Below are 26,528 nucleotides of genomic sequence, written 5' to 3'. Positions count from 1 at the left end.
ATAATAATAATAATAATAATAATAATAATACTTTAAAATAGCAATAGTAATTTAAAGCCTGGGAAGGTTTAAACTGAATATTGATTATTTCTGTGATTTAAATAAATAAACTATTTCTCATTTATTTTGTTAGTATATGTATTCCAAAATATGCGGGATTAATGTGCAATAGTTTTTAATTAAAAAAACAAAACAAAAAACAGGTAAAATGCCCATGTTTTGTGATACAGCTGTTTTATTTTGTGAACATTTGTTTTCTAGCGAAGTTTCTGATAATTCTGGGGACGTTTCATGTAGGAAAAATAAAATTAATTAAAAAAAATGTTGGTATATTTTTAATGGATATCATTCTTTAGTTTTAGCATAGATGAGATTCGAAAACTAAAACGGCGGCAACGACCCTAACAGTACTTGATATGTATAAAATTATTGACTAATCAAAGCAAATCGAATGCAGAAGAAACTTTGGTGCGATCTCTATCACAGTTTCCAAATATTATTATGTAATTTTTACTCTTTACCTCTCATTATTCTCTCATTATTACGTTTCAACTGTTCCCTGGAACTTTATTTACCTCTTTTTGAATGTAACTTTGGTAATATACTGTCATTGTTATTGATACGTTGCTGTTTATATTTGTATAAATAAAGTTTTTGGAAAGGAAAAAAAGGCTGCAGCCCATGCTTCTTAGCCTACACACTAGCCCCTTTAGGATTGCTAGTTGTGTCAAGTTAATCGGGGTTAAGCAGAGAGTTTCCGGAAATGGTTGCTTGTCTTTTAAAATAAAGCGCGAAGTTTCCTTTTGGACACAAATTAGGGCACCTCTTACTATTTTTGTAAGAGGACGGTTTCTTGCAATTAGTACAACGGAGTTACATACGAGTCGTAAATAGTCGGAACTGTTCTCAATCGAACTACTACAGATTTCAGTACTTTTATTTTTGCGGAGCCAAACCGGAAAGGCTTTGCATATTTAAATTGCAATTACGCTGACTTAACGTCGCTGGGCTGTTGGCTAACAACAATGAGGAGTGCTAGCAGTTTAAAGCGTCCTATTACCGTTTACTCGGCTTCTCTAAGGTACAGTACATAAACACGTGTAGCACTTTTAGTAGCATGTTAAAGTATTTGTGATAACTGGTGTGCAGTCTATTAAGTCGACGTGATAATTTCCTTCGAGCGTAGAACAAAGTGAGCATTGCTAATGCTAACGTTAGTGAGCATATCCACTTGCCTTCGTGTCAGCAAACTTACACGTCGGATGTTTTGGAGGTGCGCTTAACGTTAACATTTAAAAATGCACGTTTGTGTAACTGAATAGGCACGCTGTTTTTTTTTTTTCTTTTTTCAAATATGCGTAAATATTAAAATAAGTCAACGTGTACTTTGTGTCTTTTCCAAAATCCTTTATTAGCCTTGAACTGAAAACATTGTGTTGCATTAAAGTCACTACAGTAAAGAATAAACAAGATAGAAAAACTGTCCAGTGACACTCTAGAGCACTTTGATACATCTGTGTTCGTTAATCCTTTAAATTTTAGCTGTTTGCCATTATTCCAAAGCTTATATATGACATGTAATAGTCTTTTACTTTTTTTGTTCTGTCCAACAGGATAATCCGTGTGCTCTTTTGTTTTTTGTAGATTTGTGTTAGAGAATTGTAAGGTCATGTTTGTATGCATGGAGCATCCTGACCTTTTCCTTGTTTACTGCCTACTGAAATCTGTGTAATTTATCGTCGAAATGTAGGGCTTTTTTTTTTTTACTTAAAAACTCTGAATGGAGCCACAGAAGATATTGGAGCCTTATAAAGAAGGCTACACAGCCCATTACTATAAGTCAGCCTATCAACGTTACTAATAGGTGGAGGAAACAAAATTATTTTCCCACATGCGGCTACTCTGCTGCAGCCTAGTTATGCTTATCTGGAACTGTTAGTATTTTCATTATGATAATGCCATTTGTATATAATTTTTGTAAGTGTTATTTTTTTAATCTATTTATTTTATTACCAACAAAAATTTTTGAAATGCAAAAGTAGCCTATTTTGACAATAAATAAAACGTATAACAACACAATAGCTTTAAAAGTAGTAAAACAAACAAAAAACGACCAGTCTAAGTTTCATTTTGTGGGCTTTTTTTGTTTGTTTTTCTGTTTGTTTTTTGGATTCGTAGTCCATTTCTTCAGGGATTGCTAATTGTTTTGTCAAAGCCACCTGGAGCCACAAGAGCGGGATCAAAGAGACTCATGTGGCTCCAGAGTCGCACTGATTTAGGTCAGCATTGCATGAAGTAATTCAGTTGTGTCGTTAAAAACATTTTTATATGAATTTTATGTAAGTGCTGAAATATTACAAATAATGTTTTGTCATACTGGCCCTACTAGCTTTCCATTTATCATTAATATTTTGGATTATACAACTATAAATTGTATTAAATTGCCTTAAAAAGGGATCCAATGTAATAAATTTGCCTTTATGAACCCTGCAGAAGCCCTGTGAATGTGCAGTGGGAAGCAATGTTACTGCCTAACTGGAATCAGGAAATTTACACTTGCAATGAATGCATAACATATTGCTGAGTCAGTGAACCTTTTATTAGAGCTGTTAGCATTAGGTTTTTTTTTAGTATATTGACGTACCTTGTATTTAAAAGAAAGCTGTGTCATTAACCATTATATCCTTTTGCTTTTTTTAGGTTCTGAACTGTTCATCATTGCAACTTAATGCAGAAAACTCTCATTTTATTGCTTCAAAAGACTATCTGCGTAGTCCTAAATCCCAGTGGAAAACTTGTTAGATGTCAGAAACACTTCAGGTTGTGTAGGGCCTTTTCTGTCTATTCATGTGCTGAGCGTCTACCTTTGTCTTTTCATGAGTTACATTTTACAAGGAAAATCTCTGCATTATCCTCGGTATCCCAAAAGCACAGTCTTCTCCCAAACTATCCTCCCTGGCTTTTCCTGCATCAAAGTTTCTCCAATCAGCCGGATATGGCAGATCAGAGGTTTCTCGTTGAATATGCCAAACGTGGCACAGCAGGATGTAAGAAATGCAAGGACAAAATCCAGAAGGGAATAGTGCGCATAGGCAAAGTTGTGCCAAACCCTTTCAGTGAGTCTGCAGGGGAGATGAAAGAGTGGTACCATGTGAAGTGTATATTCGAAAAGCTGGAAAGAGCCAGAGCCACCACGAAGAAGATCGAGGATATCACCGACCTGGAGGGCTGGGAGGAATTACAGGATGCTGACAAGGAGATCATAAATAAACACGTTTCAGGTACAAAAGCCACTCAAAATGTAAATTTCACATTTTTAAAATGCTTTTTATGCAGAAAAATTGTCTGTGAACATACATTTATTGTATATTTAAACCCTTCTACTGCTCACAGGCAATATTTAAGCCTTGGCCAAAGGAAAATTTTACCCATTGTTGGAATCAGATCAAGCTCCTGTGTTCATAAAGTCAACAGTCAGTGAATCTCAGCTGCAGTGCACTTTTGATGTGACCTGATCTATTCTTGAAATTTCAATTCACAATCCCGCAAATCAGTTGAAGTGCAGCAGCTGACTGATATACTAGTAGTATTGTGAATACATGTGGGATACTGACATGAAACCAGTGGTGTGGCTCACATCTTCCCGCCCAGTGTCAACTTACTTGTTGTACCCGTACAGATAATTAGATGGCCGTTCAGTGAAGGCATGGCAACATGTTTACTTAGTGTTTGTCAAGTGAAAGCTGCAATAATGTGTCAAAAATATTTGTCAGTAATTGACTCGCCCATTTATTGTATATTTATTTATAGTTAAACTGTCATTAGGGAAAATGAGATTTAATTTGGATTTATGCATCTATATTAAATCTATGCAGGAGCAAACCCCTTTGAAACTCTATGCTGTAACCTGATGTATGCCTTCCTGGAAATGTAACTGAACATTATTGTAATTGTGAATTGTTTTGATTTTTTTGTAATTGACTGGAAGACAGTGGATCAACTTGAAGCCAGAAACTCAACAGCTAGCATTTTGGTTGCAGTGCAAAAGAGACACAAGTATAAATGCTGTAAGCAGCGTTGGGTACTTGCATAGGTTGTGTATAGATTTAGGGCATACATGCACATACATGCAACTTGTGCTTTCTTTGCTTCTCTTGAGGAAAATGATTAATTTCCTGGTTTCCTTGTGTAGGCTGTTAAATGCAGGTTACAGGATAATGAACAAACAGCCATAAAGACTGTAGGCATGCCCTGGCTTATGTATTCATATAGCATTATACAGCAAACTCTTTGATATGTAGTCTTGTGACAGCTAGGTCCCATACACATCACTTATGTGTGATCTCACTAGTATATTGTCAACATTAAATAAATAAGTTAGGGCATCTCAGGTCTTCTTTCTTCTAAATCCACTCGCCTTGTCTTGCAGACTTGATGGCCAAAGTTAATGCAAGTCCAAAAAAGAAGGTGCAGGCCAAGTTGAACACCACCGGTCAGCTGATGGCTCCCCCCGCTGACCCATCTGTCAATGCGCCAAGGAAGTTTTCAGGCTTCACTGGTGAGTTATGTCGAAATTCAAGTCACTCAGAAAAAAGAAAAAACAGTCCTTATTAATTATTAATTTACACGCGTTAACATGCAAAGAATTCACAAGATAGTCACTAGCAGTTGTGTAAACCAAATACGCACATCACTTACATGCTTCTGGGTCTTTTGTATGCATAGAATGAATGTTGTCAACCTGCCAGGGACTGCAGGTGGAAATGAGCCTGTGAGGCTAAATCTGGCAGTTTTCCATAATGGACCTAAATGCATACGTTAATTAAATTAAATTAAAATGAAAACACTTTAGAAAAGTAAACAAACTTATGTGGGATCTTTAAAGCGGTTTTCTGTTAGTAGTTTCCCTTTGCAGCTTATAGCTCAATTACAGGTATCCACAAGTCAGCAAACTGAAGCAATAAACAGGTGGAAGCAAAACTGCTTTCATATTCCCAGTGGTGATGTAAACCACCAGTAATAAACTGGATTGAATAGGCAGGGAAACTCGTGCACTACAGTCTGAGGGCCACGGCCAGAATAGGAATAAAAATAATATGAATGTGGCGTGCTCTGAAAACAATGGTTTCAGCCAGTATCAGTGTTGTAGAGAATTCGGGCTTAAGTACAAAGGCTGACATTTTTCAGAATCCACTCCGGCCCCTTCATAGTGATCAATAAATCATGGTCTCTGCACTGTTCCCCTTCACTCTCCTTACAGCAACAAAGGCTGGCAGTTCTAGCAGCAGCCCTGGGGCGTCATCTTCCCCTGCCAAAGCCAGCCAAGGCAGCGCGCTGTCCACCCAGCTCTGTGACCCCCAGCACAAAGACTGCCTCTTCAGAGAGTTTCGCAAGCTCTGTGCCATGGTGGCCGAAAACAACAGCTACAATACAAAGACGCAGATTATTGAAAAGTTCCTCAGGAAGGGCACAAGTGGAGGTAGCTGTCTCTCTCTTATTTTTTTTTCTACCTTTTTCTGTATATATACAAAATCCAGCACGTCATCTTTACATTTCTGTGAATTTTCTCCTTTGTCTTCCATCCTAGATAAGTTCCACGGCGATCTTTACCTGACTGTGAAATTGCTCCTGCCGGGTGTTGTGAAAAGCGTCTACAACCTCAATGACAAGCAGATTGTAAAACTCTTCAGCCGCATATTCAGGAGCAACCAGGATGACATGGTGCGCGATCTGGAGCAGGTCTGTCGTCCATAAATCGTCACTCTTACAGTATTTCGGTGTTCGAAGTGGACAGACCCTTAACACGAACGCAGAATTACAGGCTCTTGACATCGTGTCTGTTTTTGTTTCGTTTTTCCTTTTAAGGGTGACGTGTCTGAGACGGTGAGGATGTTCTTTGATGAGAGTAAATCATTTCCCCCAGCTGCCAAAAGTCTCCTTACCATCCAAGAAGTGGACGCATCCCTGACCCGACTTTCCCAGCTGACGAAGGAGGATGAGCAGCAGAACGAGCTGGAGGATATTGCCAAAAAGTAATAAAACACATAATCATTTTTTATATCAGTCAGGCTGAGTGTTAAAATGTTAAAAGATATGGTAATTCTTACAAATAACCCCAATAAGGCTGACCTTGGTGTTTGTAGCTGCACCTCTCCACGTGACGTCTTTGCTTTACTGCCTGTAAAAGTTCCGATAGCTCCGTAGAAGCAGGAAGACGTACTTAGAGGTTCCATTTTCCAGTATTTATGGTACAATTATTTCCTTCCACTTATTATTTTTTTCTTATGGCTTTTTCTATTGCCTGCATTTGTGTACTTTTCCCTCCTTTCTCGATTGCCTGCCTCGGGCATGTCTAACACAAACGCGTACATTATCCCAAGATCTTTATTTGACATTCTCCCCTCCGCTGCAGCAGACACCAGGCTATGTTTGTTTGTCATAAATTGCATCTTGCAAGCTGTAAACAGACATGGACATTATTTTTTTGCTGTACCAACTAAAGGGTTTGCTAGCATACTATAACATTAATAGGGCAAAGCAAGTAAAGTGAACTTGCAGTGCTCAAGTGTTCGTCTTTCAGCTGCCTCTAACGAAGCAGGTTCTTTCTGAGGTGTGTGCAGCCTTATTCACTTTAAGGCATTTTAATCCAATCATTTTATATTTGTCATTTGTTTGCTTTTAGATTTCGTCTTCCCGAAATGTTGTAATGCTTCAGAATTTGCTTCACAGTAATAGTCTGAATTTTCCCTTCCCTACAGATGCACCAGTAATGACCTGAAATGCATCGTTCGCCTAATTAAGCACGATTTGAAGATGAACGCTGGTGCTAAACACGTGTAAGTATCTTTGGATTATTTAGTTATTCTCTTTGAACATGACAGAGGCAGGTTTATTTTACGCAAAGATGGAAAGTCTGAATAGTGAGGCAGTTGCTTTAAAGCTGCATTAAATCTGCATTCTCTCAAATGACCAGAAGAGGGCAGCTCGTCCAGTTTCAAAAAGTCACTGTGAAGAAGGTTATGGAAAAACTACCCTGTGACTCCCATCATCCGTGTTTCTGTTCTTAATCTCTCATTTCAATTCATTTTGATCACAGTAACATCATTTTTGTAAATTATGGTCCTCATTAGAGAGAAAAAAAGGACAAAAAAAAGTGCACACCAGGATTTTTGTGGCTGTTGGGCAACGTTATGGTGACTATGACCATCTTGTCTGTGTAATTTATGATCTTTACCAACCTTTCATTCTTTGTGGTCATAAATTATACATTTCAGGTAAAGATATGTGGGCTTCTGTAAAAATAAACGTAATAAATCAAGGCTACAGATGCACTGAAAAAGCACGATCCTTGATCCTACAATGAGGGCATCTGTTAGGCACTGTTATGCTGCGTGAAGGCATTTAGAGAGCAGGGGTGCGCAGTAATTTTCCCAAGGGGACCACATGACAAACTGGGACTGTTGTGAAGGACTTTACCAGTAATTTATAAAGAGACAAAATTAATATTGAGCAGAATTGAGTTCAGCTTATTGCTCGTCCCTGCCCTAGAGAGAAAGGACACTGCTGTGTTTTCTCAGTCAGATGCAGGCTGACCATCATGTGATCTGTGATTTTTATTTTTTTAATAGCAGCCTGTCATTGTTGCCTCTTTATGCAGCTTGGATGCAGTGGATCCAAACGCTTACGATGCCTTCAAGGCCTCGCGTAATCTGGGAGACGTGATTGAAAGGGTGTTAAAGAATCAGCAGGAGGTGTCCAATGGTTCAGGACCTAAGAAACTCCTCACTATCGAGGCCTCACTTATGACCCCCGTCCAGCCCATGTTGGTAAGGATTCCTAATAAAAAGTGTCAAATTATACAGTACAGATGCACATACACACGGTCTTTGTCTGCTTTTAATCTCCGAGTCTTCATGTGAATGCAAAGCTGAGGTGTTTGAACCACAGTGATGTAAAAAAAAAAAGAAAGAAGAAGAAGAAGCAGTCACATTTAAAAACTATGTGAGCTAATTCAACTTAATTAACTCAATTAGGGAATAGAGGATGTCTGTCATCTGACCTTTCTGACCTCATAAATCACACAAGACACACATGCACAGTACAAAATTAAAATATTTACATAAGTATTAGGATACTTTTCCCCAAGCAATGGCCTCATTTATTTTGCCGATTTATTACACGTGTCAGGGGACGGGACGGATGTTACCTGTGGAAATAAACCAGGATATAAATTAGGGATACAGACACGGTAACAAATTAAAAGAAAAAGTTAACCCCTGACCCCGGTGTGTGTTAGAGGGAAGTGACGATACAGATGAATATAAAGTTACCTGGAGTGATCACCTTTAACCTGTGAGGAAGCAGCTCTAGCCTGGTGGGAGTGGTCTATAAGAGGATTGGGTTAATCAGGGGTTTGATGAAAATGATGTGGATCCTGTGCTGCAGCATTCACGTTTCTCTTTAAAATAGACAAACATCTTGTTTGTAGATTGAGCTCTGAGCATGCCTCAAGGCTTCTGCAGCAGTAAATCTTGCAACTCGTACTTTTGTTTGCCGTGGTTCACTGCAAAAACATCACAATGTAGTGATTAGAGGTGTTAAATCTGATGTGTGCTCAAAGGCTTTGTGCAGTTCTGTATGCAAGGAAAAGATGTGGATTACAGAAAATCCTCAGTTTAGAAGGTCAGCTCTTCTGTCTGTCGTCATTCATCCTGAGCAAAAGTACTTTTCTGTGCAGCGGTCGTTAAGATGGCCATACATCAAGTCTAAACAAAGCAGTCCCAACTTCACACATTCACTGAGAGAACGACTGGCTATTCAGCTGAGTCACTCTGTCTGTTTGCAGCCTGCTTAAAGATTTAGCATGAGCCAAAGTTTACTTTATGTTAAGTTAAAATGTCTGAATATTTAGAGAATATATTGGTTTTTTTGATGGTTTGTTACTCGACAGCCAGACACGCAGCAGCTGGATCCTACAGATAACTCTGCACTGCAGACACGTAACTGTCCCCAACCCATCCTGAAGTGCAAATATTAATTCAGCATGATTTAAAATGTGTTTTACAGACCATTAAATTGCACATTACACAGCGGCCCTTTAATTACACCAAATAAAAGAAAATGGAAATGCGCTGCAGCTATCCCCGCATCGCATTTTAGGTTACAAATGATTAGCACAGGCTGTTCTCTAACGATCCACAGGCGAGCAACTTCGGTGTTATTAGTTTTAACTTTGTTCTCCTAACATGAGCTGGCAGAAGATGAAGCGCTAGATCGTCTTTCAGTGGATACAAAATAGTCATTTAGGTTGGTGTTGTGTAAATGAGTAGTCACTTTGAAGTCATGGCAATAATAAATAAATTTTGGCCATCTTCTGTCTGTCCACATCATGTAGTTGCCTGCAAAACTTCCTAATGATTAAAGAAATTCAAGGTTTTCTAATGAACCAGGTGTGCTGCTGAGGTTCCCAGCAACAGAAACCCTGAAAGATCCCAGGAGGAGACTTAAATGTCACCGTTTGCCCTCTTTTTGGCGTATACTGACATAAACTTAAGTTTTACAAAATTTCATCACCCTCGTGGTTTCGAACTTGGTGATTCTCACTGGATGTTTTTATTAATGGTCTCATATTGTGAAGGAAATTGTTGAATCTACTGTTAATCCTACATGATTGATAACCTTTTTTTCTTGTTTGTCTTCTTAAATTGGATCAACCTTGGGAAACCTTTCATGAAAAGTAAGTTCACATAAAGCAATTAGAACTTCAGAAACGATTGTTTCCTTGTTGTGGTTTCAGGCGGAGGCGTGTAAATCCATCGAGTACGCCATGAAGAAATGCCCCAACGGGATGTACTCTGAGATCAAGTACGATGGCGAGCGCGTGCAGGTCCACAAGAACGGAGACAACTTCAGCTACTTCAGTCGCAGCCTCAAACCAGTGCTGCCTCACAAAGTCAGTCTTATCGCGCACATGCACAGACAGCACAGATGCAAATGTGCGGGCTCCCGGTCCGTGAAGCTATTTACTGATTAATGTAACAATGCTCATCAGGATGCAGTGTGTTCAGGTTTGCCCCGGCAGGATTAGCAGCTTAAAGGTATTTTCCCAGCGTGAAATTCAGACATTTCCCACAGTGATTTTCCAGCATTTGCTTTCTCAGCATGATGCACAGAGACTTAAACATGCAGGAATAAATAGCTCTGCATCATGTTCATTAGCCCTTTGAAATTGCTTCGGTGCACACAAAACGCACTTCACAACAATCATAAAGAAGAGGATGCCAAGCATGGCACAAGTTGGAAAAAGCCATGTAGCTCTTGTGCGTGATGTATACACACCATATTTTTCCAGGCTTCTCATGTGGAAGTGCAGCCTATGCTTTCTGAGGCATTTTAAAGCCTGGTACTTGTTTTTATGGTGTCTGCAGTCCACTTTTAGTCCTCTAGCCTGAAGGCTTCAGACATTTTGTCTTGAGTGACCGTCTTGTCATTGCAGCCCATCAGCCAAATGGCTAATTATGCAGCCTCAGCCGCTGTAATTAGGCAATTTATGTTAATGCTAGGTTAACATTCTGTGGGGGTGGGAATGGAGTCTAATTACAACAGTCCAAGGTACCTAATGTTCTTTATTCTGATGAATGATAACGGCAGAGAACTGTTTAGATCATCCCCCACAGTGTTATAAAAGAGGATGGTGGGTACAAGCCTGAACCACGAGCATCAAATGTCTCATTTGATCTTTGCTTTTTAAAACATTTTTTGGTTGAAAATAATGCACTTTATTAATGAAACCTATTGTTTTTACAGGTTTGTGTTTGTTGTAATAGTTGTTGTTGTCACATGGTATTTGTTTCCACTCAGTAACTGAGCTCCCTGTGTGTGTCTGTGTTGATGTTTCAGGTGGCCCATTTCAAAGAATACATCCCTCAGGCTTTTCCTGGTGGCCACAGCATGATACTGGATGCTGAAGTCCTCCTAATTGACACAAAGACCAGTAAACCCCTGCCCTTCGGGACCTTGGGTGTACACAAGGTGAGAACACTGCAGCCACTTTATGCTCTTTGTTTTGTCACACAGCTTTTTTTACTTTCTCCCTCTTGGCTTTCTTGTCACCCCACAAACCTTCCTCTCCTCTCCCTTCAGAAAGCAGCCTTTCAAGACGCCAAGGTGTGCCTTTTTGTTTTTGACTGTATCTACTTCAATGGTGTGAGTCTCATGGAGAGGTAATGCTCTTTCAATCCATCCTTTGTCTCAGAAATGACTTTGCACTTCACTGTGCAGAGTAACCCCTTATGGGGATGATGCAAGCATGTCGTTTTTAACATTAATAGGCTGCTCTGTCCTTGTGGTTTGCTCACTCGCTGTTATGTGGTTAATTTGTGGTTTTATGGAAAGATTTCACTTTATTTGCAGTCCTTTTTTTCTAACGAAAGAAAATAATAACTTATTATCAGTACTCGAGCTTGTATGTCTGGAACAGGGGGACTTTGAAATGATTAATGAAGGACACTGAGGACCAGTCTTCAGCATCTAGTGACCTTCAAATTCACATCCACTTGAGCAAGAGTAGTTCATGTAACAGGGTGTCTGAGGATCCTTAAAAATCAAAATTAATTTATGCAAACCTCAGAACCAGAATCACATTTATTTCCAAGTGTTAACACAAACAAGTAATGTGACTTTGTGTAACAGTGGTGCAAAAGTAAAATATATAACGGCTACTTTCAGCTGCTCCCTTATATCGAAGGTAGCTGTAGAGCTAATTGGAAGGTTGGGGATTGATCCCTGCTTCAGTCTGCATGCCTAAGTATCCTCATACAAGATGCTGAGCCCCAGTTTGCTGTTCACTGTGTTCATCCAAGTATAAATGTGAGTGAATGTTTGATACAAAAGCACAAAATCATGCTTGTGTGCTCAGGTAGTTTGATTTGGTACATACTTTTTTTTTTTTAATGCCTTCCACAAATGGATTTTTCTTCCTCGCAGGAACGAACCAGAGATCTTCAATTTGTTGGACAAATACTTAAGCTGTTCTTCTATAGAGGCACTATGAGAATATATAAATATAAATTTTCAAATGTATATGGAGTGCAGTGGAGTCCAATGTGCAAATGTTAATGGGCTGAATAAGCATAATGGTGTGTTAATGGAAAACAGTGATTATAAAGTGAATCAGTGGAGGAGGCTTTGTTGAGCAGTTCCGCTGCAGATGGAAAGAAGCTGCTGTTTGAATGCAGTGAAGTATTGATCCCGATGGGTTTGCAGCTTCCTGCCAGAGGGGAGTGACTCAAAAACTTTATGTCCAGGGTGAAGCCTAAACCATCCACTTCACTGGGCATGGAGCCATGGGCCTCTCTCTTCTGTGGAAACTTCAGTTCTTTACTTTAATGATTCGGCTTCAAATGTTCCTTTTTGATAAAGCTTAGAGTTATGGCTTGATCAAGTGACCTTGAATCCTTCCTTAGTTATGCTCCTTTGGGCACTGACTACTGGGGGACTTCCCAGAATGCACTGAGCACTTCTCCAATACTCCCTCCTGCCAGAGGGGATTGGCTCCAGAATCTGATTGCCTGGCATCAGAGAGTTCATAAAAAGGGACCTTTTATAAGTCATAACTAGCTTTGACTAATCACCTCTCTCTCATGGTGATATGAGCCCCGTGAGTTTACCCACAATGCACTTTTTTAATGCCCTCCTGTGTATTATCAGACAACAGATTAAACATCCAGACTTCCAGTGCTTATTTCCTCTAACTGTATGTAATATAAGTTAAACGGTGAAGTTTTCCTATTAAAATTGTGACACATGTAATGATATTTATGCTCAGAGTTGCTCATAGAAATAATGGTATAAAGTATAAAGTTGATTTACACAGAGCTTAACTGTGTTTTCCACTCCTGAGAATTTCGTTGTACTTACTAAATTTATGAAGTTACTCTCAAAAAGTGCTGCACCCACCCTTAGATAATTCAAAGGCCTGTAACTGAGTGTTTTCGTAGTATAAAGGTAAAACTTTGAATGCCTTTATTGAATATACTTAAAGTTAAAAGAAGAAGCTTCTTTCAGCCACTCCCTTATTCACAATGGACCGCCACAGCATAGGTGGGCATATTTTGTTTTGGCTGATTTTATCTGGTATCCTAAAAATTACTGTACCAAAACATTGGCTGATTCTGTGGGGCTCAGCTGGGAGGCACTAATTGATTCTTCGTGGAATAACCCACCAGCACAGCAGATCAGGTGAGGACTATAAAGAGCAAAAATGTGGAGGTGGGGATGCAGCAGAGGATTTTACCCGTGCGAGTGGAGTTTGAATCCCAGGCAAAGCCAGAAGTTTACAAACTTTTAGAGCACTGCGGAGAGAAAACGTGGATTTTCACGTGTCCGCTGGCTTTCTGTCTTCTTCAGGCCTCTGTGTGAACGCAGGAAGTTCCTGCATGACAACATGGTTGAAGTCCCCAACAGGATCCTGTTCTCAGAGATGAAGCACGTCACTGTAAGTATAACTGTGAATGCGTCTTTGTGCTGTATGCGTACACATGTTAAAAACGTGTGCGTCTGTGTGTGTGTCAGAGAGCAGGGGATCTGGCGGATATGATAACTCGTGTCATCAGGGAGGGACTTGAAGGTCTGGTGCTAAAAGACGTAAAGGTGAGTTGGTTCATTGATGACGGCGTTTGGTAATCAGATTTATTTACTGTTCAATTTCTCAAGTTATGCTTAAACTGTACGTGTAGCTGAAACATTGCGATGATGAGGCTTTATATCTGCGTGTCTCAGAGCACCTATGAGCCGGGGAAGCGCCACTGGCTGAAAGTAAAGAAGGACTATTTGAATGAAGGGGCGATGGCAGACACAGCTGACCTGGTGGTGCTGGGAGCCTTCTACGGGAAAGGCTCAAACGGTCTGTAAAGCCTTAACCATCTGCTTCATTAGGCATGGAGTCTTTTCCCATTCTTGATGCTTTATTTTATTCACCCTGACAATTCTGTTTCGCCATAAAATGGGGTGATTTAAGCCATTTTCACACATTTAATGGATCACTGAACTATAGACATTACCCAACAAAAGCACATGTGGGAATGCAAAGACCTCGTTGCACTATACTATCCAAATAGAGCACTTTTCTCTGGTTTATTTGTGATTTTTACACGTTTTAAAAGTAGAATGGAGGCAGAGCCTAAAGCTGTCAGGGCCTCTCTGTTCTGTGGAAGCTCCAGCTTGTGTTCAGGAGACAGATACCATCTTTACTTTAATGATTCGGCTTCAAATGTTCCTTTTTGATAAAGCTTACAGTTATGGCTGGATCAGGTGACCCTCAACTATTCCTTAGTTATGGACTCAGACTGCTTGGACATTTCCCATAATGCACCGAGCACTTCTCCAGTCACCCCTTTTCTCTCCTGGTGTGGTTAAATGCCGCTACTGCACGCCGTTAACTTTTGACTGATTTCTCTTTATTTTGTGGCCTCTTTCTGTGCTCTTTTTGTTTTACGCCCTCTTGTGGTGGATAGCTGTTCCTGCTTCCTGTTAAAGGGGATTTCTTTGTTCCTATTGTCACCAAGTACAGGCTTATACTGGGTTGTCTGGGCTGTAGTCTTTATCTTCCAGTACGATAGCCCACTGAGACAACTGCTGTTGTGAATTGGAACTACAAAAATAGAATTGAACTGAACTGAAATGAAATGTCTGACGCAGTCAGGACATTAAAGGCTTTTAACAAAGTGACATCTGATTGCGATGATCTGTGCAGTGCGAGTACAGCGTGTGTGTAATAGTCCAGTTAGTCCACACACGCTTCAGTCAGGCAGCTACTTCTCTTGAACAATTTTTTTCCAGCAGTGAGAATTAGTCTGATGCGAAATCTCTCCTGCTGTGTGCTGCAGGGGAAAAAGGACAGCTTCAGATGATTTCCTGACTGTATTCTCCAGACATTTGTTGGAGTTCATGTATGAAAACAGCTTTGAACGGTTAAGACAGTTTTACTTTTGCCCCCAACTTTTAATTTTGCTGTGAAAGACGGGGTCAAGCCTTCTGCAGGTGTGACACTTCACGTTCAGCCACAAAGCAAAAATATAAATACACGATTCTTGCATGTATTATGTTTAGATAGGATGATGAAATTAACAAGACAGCTCCGTTACTCTGGGAAAACATAACCAAATTGGAGGATTTCATATGAAAAATGTGCAGATACAGGCTGTTACATAAGGAGAAGATGCCAATGGGTGAAATAGAGAAGCAGGTGAGATTTGAAGCAGGGGCCATTGAGGAGGCTGGCTAATGAGTGTGCAACAACATAACAAACACAACGAGAAAGGTACAAGTTTTCAAAGCGTGCTTAATGAAACGACTCGTGTAGTTGAAAACGAGCTAATAGAGCAGAAACAATAAATCAGATGAAACGCTTGTCGTAAGAGGCTGTAGGAAGTGAGTGGGAAGGAGAAAAAAAGATAATTTGAAGAGGCAGGTTTTGAGAAGTCGGTGCTGGTGGAGAGACTATTCTGTGGGAAGCAGTTCACCTAATGCTTGCGCGTCTTCTTCTACCCACCAGGGGGCATCATGTCCAGTTTTCTAATGGGCTGTTACGACCCAGACTCCAAGAAATGGTGCACAGTCACCAAGTGCTCCGGAGGCTACGACGACGCCATGTTGGCCAGGCTCCAGAAAGAGCTGGATGTGATCAAAATCAGCAAGGTCAGAGAGAATCCACTTAGAGGTTAACCAGGAATATTGAGCTGATATCATAAAATTGAAAATTAATCTTTTGTGTGTCTGTGTGTGTTTGTGTCTTAATGTAGGAGCCAAGCAAAATCCCTGGCTGGTTGAAAATCATCAAGAACTATTATCCAGATTTCATTATCCGCGATCCTGAGGTGAGATGTCACTACTCAGCACATTTGGATTTCCCAGCAGGCCTGTTCACGCAGAGCACAGTTGTATATCTGGATACTGCACACCCTTTGAATGAAATTAGAAGTTGAAAGCGTCTCTTGCATGTATCCACAGGAATTCCTTTAAATGAATTACCCCCGAAAAGCGCCGAGATAATGACGGGCTCTGAGATGGGAGGTGTTTTTAATGCATGCAGTGACCCTTTGTGGCTTTTATATATGATTATGTGTTTCCTGTGCTACAGAAAGCACCTGTGTGGGAGATCACAGGCGCAGAGTTTTCCAAATCGGAAATGCACACCGCTGATGGCATCTCCATCCGCTTCCCCCGCATGACGAGAATCCGCGATGACAAGGACTGGAAGAGCGCCACCAACTTGCACCAGCTTAAAGTAGGATATCAGCGTTTTTGATTTGTAGTGCTTGAGAAAGAATTAGCCGCTGCTCAGTGATGAAGTTTTATTGAGACGGCACAAAAGACGTTTTAGAAATCAGCCATTCATTTAAAACTGAGGCGTATCTTCTAGGGATGCTTGTTGCTAATTGCTTTCTATTGTAAAATATGATGGGGGAAAAATGGGAGGATGTGTAGTAATACAGGTGACGGGAGGAATGGAATAATTAATCCCACTGTTAAACAAAGCACCCAGGGGGACAGCATGAAGTATGATTGAAACGGCGGGGAGGAGGAGCAAATTTGCAGTCTTCCCGCGAGTATTGACGGATGAGTTGAAATATTGGCCGAGGCAGTAAAACATGCCTGGGCTTAATTATTTGAATCCGGCACGGGTCTTCAATCTCCACTGACACAGAACATTACATCTCTTGGCCGAAGCCCATGTTGTCATTTCATCACTCTGCACAGGAGCTGTACCGCATATCGAAGGAGAACTGCGACTTCAAAGTGACAGCAGGTCCGTCTACATCCAACGATGACAAGGGCTCATCGGGGGGGGACAGCGGAGGAAGCTCGCCATCGTCCTCCTCCAACAAAGGCGCTCCGCCCAAGAAGACGAGTAAGTTCACAAGTCACGTACATAAAGGGAAATTACATTGTTGTTGTGTGTCCGGATTTACCTAAGATTAGGTTTGAGTTACACTTAATACTTTAAAAAGTGAAGATTCAAATGACCACAATTTATTTGTGGTTAAAGACTCTTGTTTTTAATTTTTGGAAACTTCCCTTTAAAATGCCACCAATGCTATTGATACAGCTTTGTTTACATAATCAGTAAATTCATAACCTTGTATTTGAGGCAGAATAGGTATTGTTAAAATGTTTGAGGCCTCGTTGTTTCATTGTAACTGGGTTAAAGTTTAGCATCTTTGCACACACAATAAGTAAAACCCTCCAGTTATGATTGAGGTGATGCTTTGACTGTGTCTGCAACACAATGTGCAGAATATGCACTGAGCTTGTTGACAGTCTGGCCTGAGACTGAGGAGGGACCCTGAGATTTCAAATGAATCGCTTTCAACTTGCAGGCGTCTCTGCCCTTCCTGGAATCATGCAGATGTTTATTTAAGAAAATTCCATAAATGCATATGTGAGATTTTAAGATTTATCTGCAGGTTAGTGGACATTTATTAGAGCATTGCTTTTTTTTTTCCCCCTTGAAGATAAAAATATTTTTTTTAACCAGTAAATTGTTTTCCACCAATGATAATAGAATTTTACACATAAACCAAACACTCCTGTCTAGATTCTGCAGGTTTGCTCGCATCGTGCAAAACTTTATAAATATTTGCATGATGCTTTAACTGTTTTAAACTTAGTTTACGCAACTAAACACAACATTTCAGAAACTTCTAATACAGGAAATATTTCTTATCGTAACTAATCAACTGCAGTAATTTAATAGTGATATCTAAGAGTAAAGTAACTCTGTTCACCTTTAATGTCTCTACTTAAAGAAGCAGGCTCACACAGATATGTTTATATGCATGTCCTTTATTCTAGACATTGGTTCATAATTCAAGTTAATATAATGCAGAAATAAATTTGTGGACACTTTAAAGTGACCCCAGTGCTGCAAATGCTGCTTTGTTATAAGTGTAATCAATAACATGCACTCTGCAGGCAGCAGCACTCCACCCAAAGCCAAGGCGGTGAAATCCCAGCCTCGCACTCCCAGCTCAGACGCACCCAGTGCTAAGAAGGTAATGTTCTTTACATCTCATGTGCTACATTAAAGAAAAGTTTCATCGTTAGAGAACACGAGAATTGCACAAGGCGCAAACCCAAAGCTGCAGTGATGACCTAACGTTAGACTGTTTCTTATCAGGTGAAGAAGAGTGAGAGTGTCCACAGCAACGGACAAACTAAAGCAAAAGCTACCTCACAGAAACTGGAGCCAAGGAATGACAAGGTTAGTAACACAACGTGTGTTTAAATGTGTTCTGTGGACGCAGTTAATGTGAAGAAACGAATGCTATTTAGGATTATTAAACTAAATCCATCTTTAAGTTTCTTTTAAGGTCTGACAATCATAAAACAAAGTAACTGTTTGTTAAAAACTGTAATCCTGTTCTAAAATTAGTGCATCAGTGCGTTGTTTATGGCTTTGACAGGTTATAGATTACAACACTCAGAGGCCAGCTGACTAATAAAATCTTGACAGTTTTAAAACTTTTTTCTCGTTTTCAGTACAGTGTTAAAGATACAAATATTCCAAATTTGGCGGTTTAGTGGCTCTTTATATTTGCAACTCTGGTAACTGCTGTCAAAGGACAGAAACAGGAACGGGCAGGGGAACCTTTAACCAGCTTATGGACTGTTTTTGAAGCTAGAATTATGCCAATAATTCCCAATTTCTGAAGAAAAGTTTACATGTACAATGTTGCGTATATGAGGTCATTAACTGAACCAGGTCAACAGGCCGGTTTGTGCTGAGTATTGGCCGAGCAGCCGCTGTGATTGTTAGATCCAACTTGAATGTTTATTCACATCCTGGTCTGACCTTTACAGAGTTTGTCTTCACTCTGTGAAATGTGGCCACCTCACTAACACCATTCCACTATCTCAAGCAATCACAAGCGGAAACTGGCTGTTTGTTCCTTAATTACTGCCACAATAGTTTATATTTCAACAAGGCCTGGGTGTGCATCCTTTAATGCAGGTGTCCCCTGTGAGACTGCAACAAATTCAGAGTTTGTAAATTCTTCTTTGGACGTGAAGAGATTCTGTTAAGGTTTACTGACTGTTAGAGTTGGACTGATATTAATCACAGACTGAGCTCTACAAAGCCTTTTTATGTCTTTATATCAAATAGTCTTTTTCTTCATTTCCATCAGTGACATGGTAATATTACACAGCCTGAACAGTGCAGAAAAGCAGAGCACTTTGCTCCCTTGAATGTAGGGAAAGTATTGCTGCAGGGTGTCTGTTCTGCTGACCTCACTGTTTTCCCCGTAGACACTGCTGGACATCTTCAGCGGCGTGAAGCTTTTCCTGCCCGACTCTGTGCAGGACTTTAACAAGCTGAGGCGATACTTCGTGGCGTACGACGGGGACCTCGTGCCAGATTACGACGCAGCCTCCGCCACGCACACTCTGGCCGAACCCGAAGAACAGAGCCAGGCTCAGAAAGTGACCCCCAGCTGGATCTGGGAATGTATCCGCAAGAGGCGTGTCGTAGCTCCCTGTTAATAAAAGAGGAGGAAACTACATTTTATACACTGCTTTCACCCAGCCATGAACTGCTGGTTTTCTGGTGATGTTATTTGTTCAGAGGGCAGCTCTAAGTTTGGGGATGTTACCGTGACTGTCTATGTTTTCAAATGCCACTGCTCTCAGGTCATTTTAATTTATTCTTTTTGAACCTTTCTGCTCATGCGGACCAACAGATGCAACACACATTTAGGTTGGAGGTGGAGTGCTAGATTAGTCTATGATTATATGAGGTGTAGAATATTTTGTAACAATGTAGAATATAGCCTCTAAATCATGAGTAACGTACAGTTTGACACTGATTTTACACACAAGTCTAGGATATGAACCAGTTTTTTTTTTTTTTAAATAAGCATCAAGCAATACTTTCGACTGCCTGAAGAACACTCTGATATTAAAGCTCAGCTCCTGCACTGAAAACAAACAAATCTGTCTGCCTTTAGGAATAAACAAACCTGACAAAGACAATAAAAATGTCCCTGTAACATCATTCCAGCGTGTCTCATTTTCATCGGTTTGTGTTTGGAGCGTCGCACTGATTTGCATTGGAGCCACTTGCAATAAAAGCTGTGGTGTCACAGAGATGAATGGCATAAATGCTGGCCTCCGAAGCTACAAGTTATGAACATGCGCGAATCTCCGGAGAGCTCTGCTTGTGCCAGATTTCCCCAAAACCATATGGAGAGAATTTGTTTTAAAAAGGCGTTGCTCCAGCTAAACCAAATACATTTCCCTTTCTCGATCGTGAGACTCCTTGTATGATCCAGTGAAATGCTGAGAGGTTTTTCCCTTCAGCCTGCTGCATCAGAATGGCTTTCAGGGATAATTCAGATTTGCCTTTTTCATCCGTGGGATACTTCAGGCTATGAGGTGGCTTTAATTAAATGTTCGAACGTATTCACACTCTGAGAAGAATTCGCATGAGCCTACCCAGCTATGCCTGAAAGAAACACGAGAAAAGCCTTTATATTCCTCCCGATTTTCCAACAGGTAAGAATAAAATCTCAGGCCAGTATGCCAAAGCTGCAGCAGATGACTGACAGAGCATGACGCCGGCAGTATCTAAATAGGTCAATTTTGAAGCTAATAACTGTGGCGACCGTTTTTAATTGGAATAAAGTTTAGTTATCGCTTGAATGCTAGCAGAGTACTTCAAAAAGACACTTTCTCCCAAATTCGACCCAGAAACATGCGTGTACCTTTGGTGTGACATTTATGCAGAGGATTACGGCTGCTCTCATCAGGAATCCGTCTCATCCAGTTTCCTCTTTCCCGAGGACCCTTTTTCTGAGCGACTCCACCACTGCAAGTCAAATTCCTCTTTGATGTGACAAGGCTAAGAAACAGAGCACATGACAGTTGATTTAGACCTAGTTAAACACAACGCTGCCACAATATTAAATATTCACTGGCTCGGTTCATTCTGAAGCTGCTTTGTTTCCGCTGACGACCGTCTTTTATAACTCCGGAGCAGAAAATGCAGAGTGAATTTCCTCCCATTATTTTTAACAAAAATGTTGGTTTAAAAGATCTTTGATGTCGAAGAAATATCAGTGATCGTTATCAAACCCGAGAGGATACGTTCAAACTAAGATGCTATCAAATCAAATTCAGTTGTGAAATGAAAGTAATCCCCACTGAGACATGTTTTAGTGCAGTTTCAGAAATAATCTGCATTTACTAACAAACACAGGCCTGTGTCTGAAAATTACAGTGAAAATCCCACTGAAGAAGACCAAAGGTGAACTCGTGGTGCTAGGAAAAAAAAAAGGGATGAACTAAGTGAACATCCAAAAAGTCTGAAAAACGAGTTGACCTGTCGTGGCTTCCATAACGGACCAACTCATTTCTCATGGTGGATGAACTTAGCACCTCAGATCAGCAGCTAGACAGATGAAACTTTATGTAGAATTGGGATCAACACAATGACCCCAAACAAACATCAAAACTGGTTTTGGAATGGATAAAGCAACATTACGTTACTGGAATAGCCTTCCCAGTTTAAATACAGGAGGAGTGTGGACGCTAAGCATAAATGTAAGTGATCCTTATCCCCACTAATAGGCTTCTCCTTTGCCCATGCTCCTCTTCTCCAGAAATTTTACTCAAATCTGATCTGGTAGTGTTTTTAATCTCGAAGACAAACAAACGGAAAACGTTCCTCGCCTTGGCTCGTGTCTCGGCGGAGGAATAAAACATGTCTTTATCAAACCAGACCGGTTCTTATTAAAAGGGCAAACACGACTTCAAAGTCTCCATTTTAACAAGATGTTTTGACAACAACGAAACCCCTCGACAGAATCAACACTGAGCTGGTTGCTCTGCAAGTTAATGCTGCTTCTTGTACCTGTCTGGAAGACTTGATCAGCTTTGCAGAGCGCAGACTGGGCTGGCTGACAGCCGCCGCCTTCTCTACTCGCTCCAGCAGGATCCTGGTTCTCGGGATGTGACTCCACGAAACGCCGAGGCCGGGCTGCACTTCCCCGCTGCCACTTCTCGTTACATGGTTTGTTACCTGTGGGCCCAGACACCATCGTGTTAGTTTCTTCCCTCACTCTCAGGAGATTATCGCACCATGCTTTGGTACAGCTTCCCACGCGTAACACAAGCTTTAGAAGACGGAAGATATAAGTGGGACAAGCAGATCGTCCCACTTTTATTGAAAGGCTACCAAATTATCTTTATCTCCCTTCAAATAACTTCATCACTTGAGGTGAAGATCAGTTTTCTTTGGTGCATGCTTTTTAAACGTGCATACTCCTTTTTTTAAACATAATTAAAACCTGCAGTTCACTAAACAGGGTTGATTTTACTTTAAAACTATTTTTTGGAATTATTATAATCCTATTTATTAACCCAAAAAAGCAGTAAAATGTTTAGTTTTCTCAGAAAGAATAACAAGAAGTAGTTTGTGTAGACTTTAGATTGACACTGGAAGTGCATCTTGCATTTAGAGCAGCACACATCAAAGACTGAGTCATCCGTACCAAAGCAGCAACGTTGAAGTCCTTTGCCATCGTCTTAAGAGCTCCTGCCACTTGTATCATCAAGGACATGCCTGGAGGCAAAGGAAGTTGTAGAGAGGTTAGTTCATGTACAGAATACTCTCAGGCTCTGTCACAGGAACTTTCAAAGCAACTCAACAGTAGCAGCTCAAGCTAAATTTATTACAGCGAAATTTGCATTCCTAAAAATTGCTCGAGTTGACTTAAAAAAGCTGCGGTTGCTTGTTGAAGCTTGTAGCGATGCCCATGACGGATCTGTCACTTTAGGTACAGACATTTGTATTTCACCAGTGCATCGAACTGTAAAAGCTTGTTGTTCCAAAGTTTCCTAATAAAAATCTGCAAAAGTAGCAAGCTAACCTTTACATTTGGTGCTAAATTACACATATTAGCAGGCTAACCGATGGCTGGTGTCTTGGTATAGCACTACCAAATAAGCTTGGTCGCAGCTGACAAAATAAAACGACAAAAGCATGTGGTGGTAATCATGTGGCAGAAAGTAACTACAGATGGTCCACTCATTTTCAATCATTTTAAGGCTGAAATGGTGCATGAAATATAAGGAACACTCTTTAATTGTAGCGAGTATAAAAGTCACACGGATCATGTCAACATACGTTGAGATTTTCACCTTCCTCTATTTTTTAAAATGCGTTTTTTAATGTTTTTCAGTTGCTTCCTGACTGTTTTTGCTTTTAAATTTATCATCTTGTGATCTGTTGCATGTTTAATATTTTACCAAATTCATAACCATAACAATCCAAACATTACTCTGTGCTTTGAATATTCCTTAATTAAAACCTTAAAAATGTTACCTTTTTCTTCAGAAGTAATATGAACTCTACTGTGTGCCAAACCCAAATTACTGGATACAAATTTTCCACTGTGCTGTTCATTACTGTAATTAGTTGAGCACAGCAGCAGTGTGCCCGAGCTCACAAATTACATTTGGAATTATAATCCAGCAGTAAAGGGCTGACTCCTTTTCTAAGGAGTGCATAGGAAACATTCAATGAATTACACAGATGGTGGGCTGTAAAAACCAAAGACGTCCTTATTTACTGAAAGGAGTGCATTTGCTTCATCTATAAAGAGGACCTATTATGCTTTTCTTATTTTCTGCTGGATGCTCATATTTAAACGCAGCATTTAAATGATCTCGAGCTTCAACCTGCTCCGAAGACTGTTTCAAGCAGTTTTCTACTCTCAGCTCTGGATGACGTGAGCGAGTGTGGATAACTTTAATATGGCTTCCTCACCAACACTCCTCTCTCACTGTTGTTTGCCTGAAGCACATGTGTTAAACTCAAGGTCTGTGGGTCACATCCAGTCCTTTGCTAATTTTAATGTGGCCTATCAATCAGTGTAGTTTCTTGAAAACTGCAGGCTGTAGGTTTATTAACATTCCCAACAGTAAGCTAAACAAACACCTACTGTCAGTGTTTGTTCTTGATTGAACAGAATCATGGTTATGCAACTTTTTCATTTTTATTTTTTATATGCATGCAAACTTAAAATCAATTATTTGTTTACTCTTTTAATCCATTAACACATCACTGAACTACATAAACTATAAGGATAAATGAACAATACCACCTACACCTCATACCTACAGGAAGTGTAGATGTAAGAAATTTCACGCTGTGGCATCTTATTACCATACCGTGCTCAAATTCAGTGAGCTCTTTCGAACAGCCCATCCTTTCACAAATATGTGTAAAGACAGACTGCATGGCTAAGTGCTTGATTTAATACACCTGTGACTGAAAACACCTGAATTCAGAGGTAAGAGATTTAGCCAAATACTTCTGTACACATAGCACCTCCAGCTAAAACTGAGTTTGACAACCCTGGTTTAAGGTGGCCTTAAAGGAAGAGGAGCCAAATACATGTAAACGTACCATATTTTTCAGACTATAAGGCGCACTTAAAATCCTTTAATTTTCTCAAAAATCGACAGTGCCTTATAATCCGGTGCATCTTATGTATGAATTCTGGTTGTACTTACTGACTTTGAACCGATTTTATGTGGTACACGGCGCTCAAAAATCTGTCAAAAAATGTTTTAGTACGACTTTGAAGCTATGAAGCCGCACCGCTTGATGGATTGTTGGAGCATTAGTCAGGAGCCTCCCAGAGTAATCTGGGTCCTAAACTCCATCTCTTCAGGTTCCAAAGTCAAACGAATACTGCAGCATCACTGAGAGTTTAAAACTGTCTAAATTCTTTCATCTTTAATAAAATAATCAGTGTTGCTCCTTTACCAGGTTTTAACAATTAAGTTTAACATCCAGGCATCCATGAAAACAGAATTTATAAATTTAACAGAGTTAGAAGTTAGCAGGAAGTTAGCTCGCTAGTTTCCACCTAAACATGATATAGCATGTTCTGACTGAGAGATTTCTGAAAAAATTAAAACGTACAGCTCTGCTATCACTTCCAACATAAATGAAGACAGGAAACTAAACAGCAGTGACGTTTGTAGGGTTACTGAAGTTGGACAGCTGGTATATAATGATGTGCTACGTGACCGCTAGCAACACAGCGATGTTAGCATAACATAAACACAGTGAAGCTGGAGGATGAACGCTAACTTTTTTCCACTTGATAAAAATTAACGTGAGGGTTCCTGATGGTTAGGGACAAATGCAATCGCATGGCAGGATGTTGTAAACGGACCAAACTTCAGTCAGGAGAACAACTGAGATAATCCATCCACAATACGAGGTTAGTCATTAATATACTGCAACAACATGGGAATAGAGCCGCTGCGAGAGAATTCAGCATTAATGAATCAATGGTACGGAAGTAGAGGAAGCAAGAAGAATGAGTTGAGTAAAGTTGGACTTATTTGACTGTTTTGTTTCGCTTAATGCGCTTTATAATCCGGTGCGCCTTATGTATGAAAAATACAGTACTACAGAGGATTCCAGGAATAAAAATGTGGAGTTGAAAATGAGGCCGAAAGGTTTCCAGGTAAGAGAAATGTTATTGTCTTCATGTGTTGTGATGTTATCCGATAGTTTGATTTCATTTTTTGGATTTTCTTCTTCTGGTTTTCTCTTTGAATCGAGTTATTCAGCAATCAGGAGCTGCACTACACAGACCAGCAGAGATTGCAGAGTGCTAATAGCTTGCATTGTTATGTCTTTTTACAGGCAGGTTTATTTTAGATAAGAACCTTTGAATTTTGGTGCACTGACTGTCAGTTTAATTAGATGACAGTTTTGGAGCTTTCTACAAACATTACAAATTGAATGAAGTTCACTTGGATTACGAATTTCAATTATTTTGAGTCCCAAGAGGCCAGACTCGAATTTAAGCAATTACATATTTAATGAAAACAGCTCTATTTATAACTGACAGCAGAGGTTCGAGCTCATGCTTAAACTGTAATGGTTTGCGGTTTAATGTGACACCACAAATATTAGTGTGTTATTTTGCCACTTTCTTATGACTGGCTGTCATGCTTCCACAGATGTGTTTAAACGTGTTGTGACATTTATTTTCAGTTTTATGGCTGAAGGTGTAAAAACAGCCTGAGGTATGATTGACTATGATGGACCAGCAGAGAGAGATATCACCTTCATTCTGTTTGCCTCCCAGTAGAGGCGAGATAACAGCTGACACAGAGTCCACAATCACCGCCTTGACAGAGCCGCCGCCAACAGACGCCTAATACAAAATGTGACAAAATTAGATTGCTGAAATTTGATTCGTCTTTCTACAAAGGTTCCCCAGCTACAGAAAGACTGCTGGTGTATTTTAAGCGAAATAAAAAAGCAATTGTCAACAAACCTGCTGAAGCCCACCACTGCGAAGACTGTACAGACAGTCGAGCAGAGCGTAAACGTCAAATAAACGGAAGACGTGGATCCTCTGAAGAGCTTCCATCTGTAAAGCAGAAGTTGCTTGTTTTTATTTTCCTTCAAATAACCCAAAATTTTCAATGCAGCTTCA

General features: G+C 40.1%; 2 protein-coding genes across 2 annotated transcripts in view; one reads left to right on the top strand and one right to left on the bottom strand.

Annotated features, from left to right (window-relative positions):
• The first annotated feature begins 969 nt into the window (after positions 1-969).
• On the top strand, positions 970-20,053 carry lig3 (ligase III, DNA, ATP-dependent). Its single transcript, XM_082549301.1, has 21 exons — positions 970-1,081; positions 2,701-3,281; positions 4,430-4,558; positions 5,261-5,479; positions 5,588-5,739; positions 5,866-6,032; positions 6,759-6,836; positions 7,658-7,826; positions 9,797-9,952; positions 10,900-11,031; positions 11,143-11,222; positions 13,408-13,495; positions 13,573-13,650; positions 13,780-13,903; positions 15,554-15,696; positions 15,801-15,875; positions 16,139-16,285; positions 16,759-16,909; positions 17,974-18,053; positions 18,179-18,262; positions 19,309-20,053. The coding sequence occupies exons 2-21, from the start codon at positions 2,729-2,731 to the stop codon at positions 19,540-19,542; spliced, it is 3,039 nt and encodes a 1,012-aa protein (XP_082405427.1). The 5' UTR covers positions 970-1,081; positions 2,701-2,728; the 3' UTR covers positions 19,543-20,053.
• rad51d (RAD51 paralog D) overlaps positions 19,423-26,528 on the bottom strand; it is a 22,018-nt gene continuing 14,912 nt past the window's right edge. The window contains exons 6-11 of the mRNA XM_082549302.1: positions 26,367-26,462; positions 26,153-26,243; positions 22,551-22,621; positions 21,911-22,078; positions 20,763-20,899; positions 19,423-19,535 (exon numbers count right to left, since the gene is read on the bottom strand). Coding sequence (XP_082405428.1) covers positions 20,804-20,899; positions 21,911-22,078; positions 22,551-22,621; positions 26,153-26,243; positions 26,367-26,462 — 522 coding nt within the window. The 3' untranslated portion in view covers positions 19,423-19,535; positions 20,763-20,803. The remainder of the gene's footprint in view (positions 19,536-20,762; positions 20,900-21,910; positions 22,079-22,550; positions 22,622-26,152; positions 26,244-26,366; positions 26,463-26,528) is intronic.

The sequence above is a fragment of the Aulonocara stuartgranti genome, assembly GCF_965226115.1.
Source record: "Aulonocara stuartgranti genome assembly, chromosome: 10".
Taxonomy (NCBI): Eukaryota; Metazoa; Chordata; class Actinopteri; order Cichliformes; family Cichlidae; genus Aulonocara; species Aulonocara stuartgranti.
Note: the sequence above shows the minus strand (reverse complement) of the source record. Positions and strands in the feature narration are given on the sequence as shown.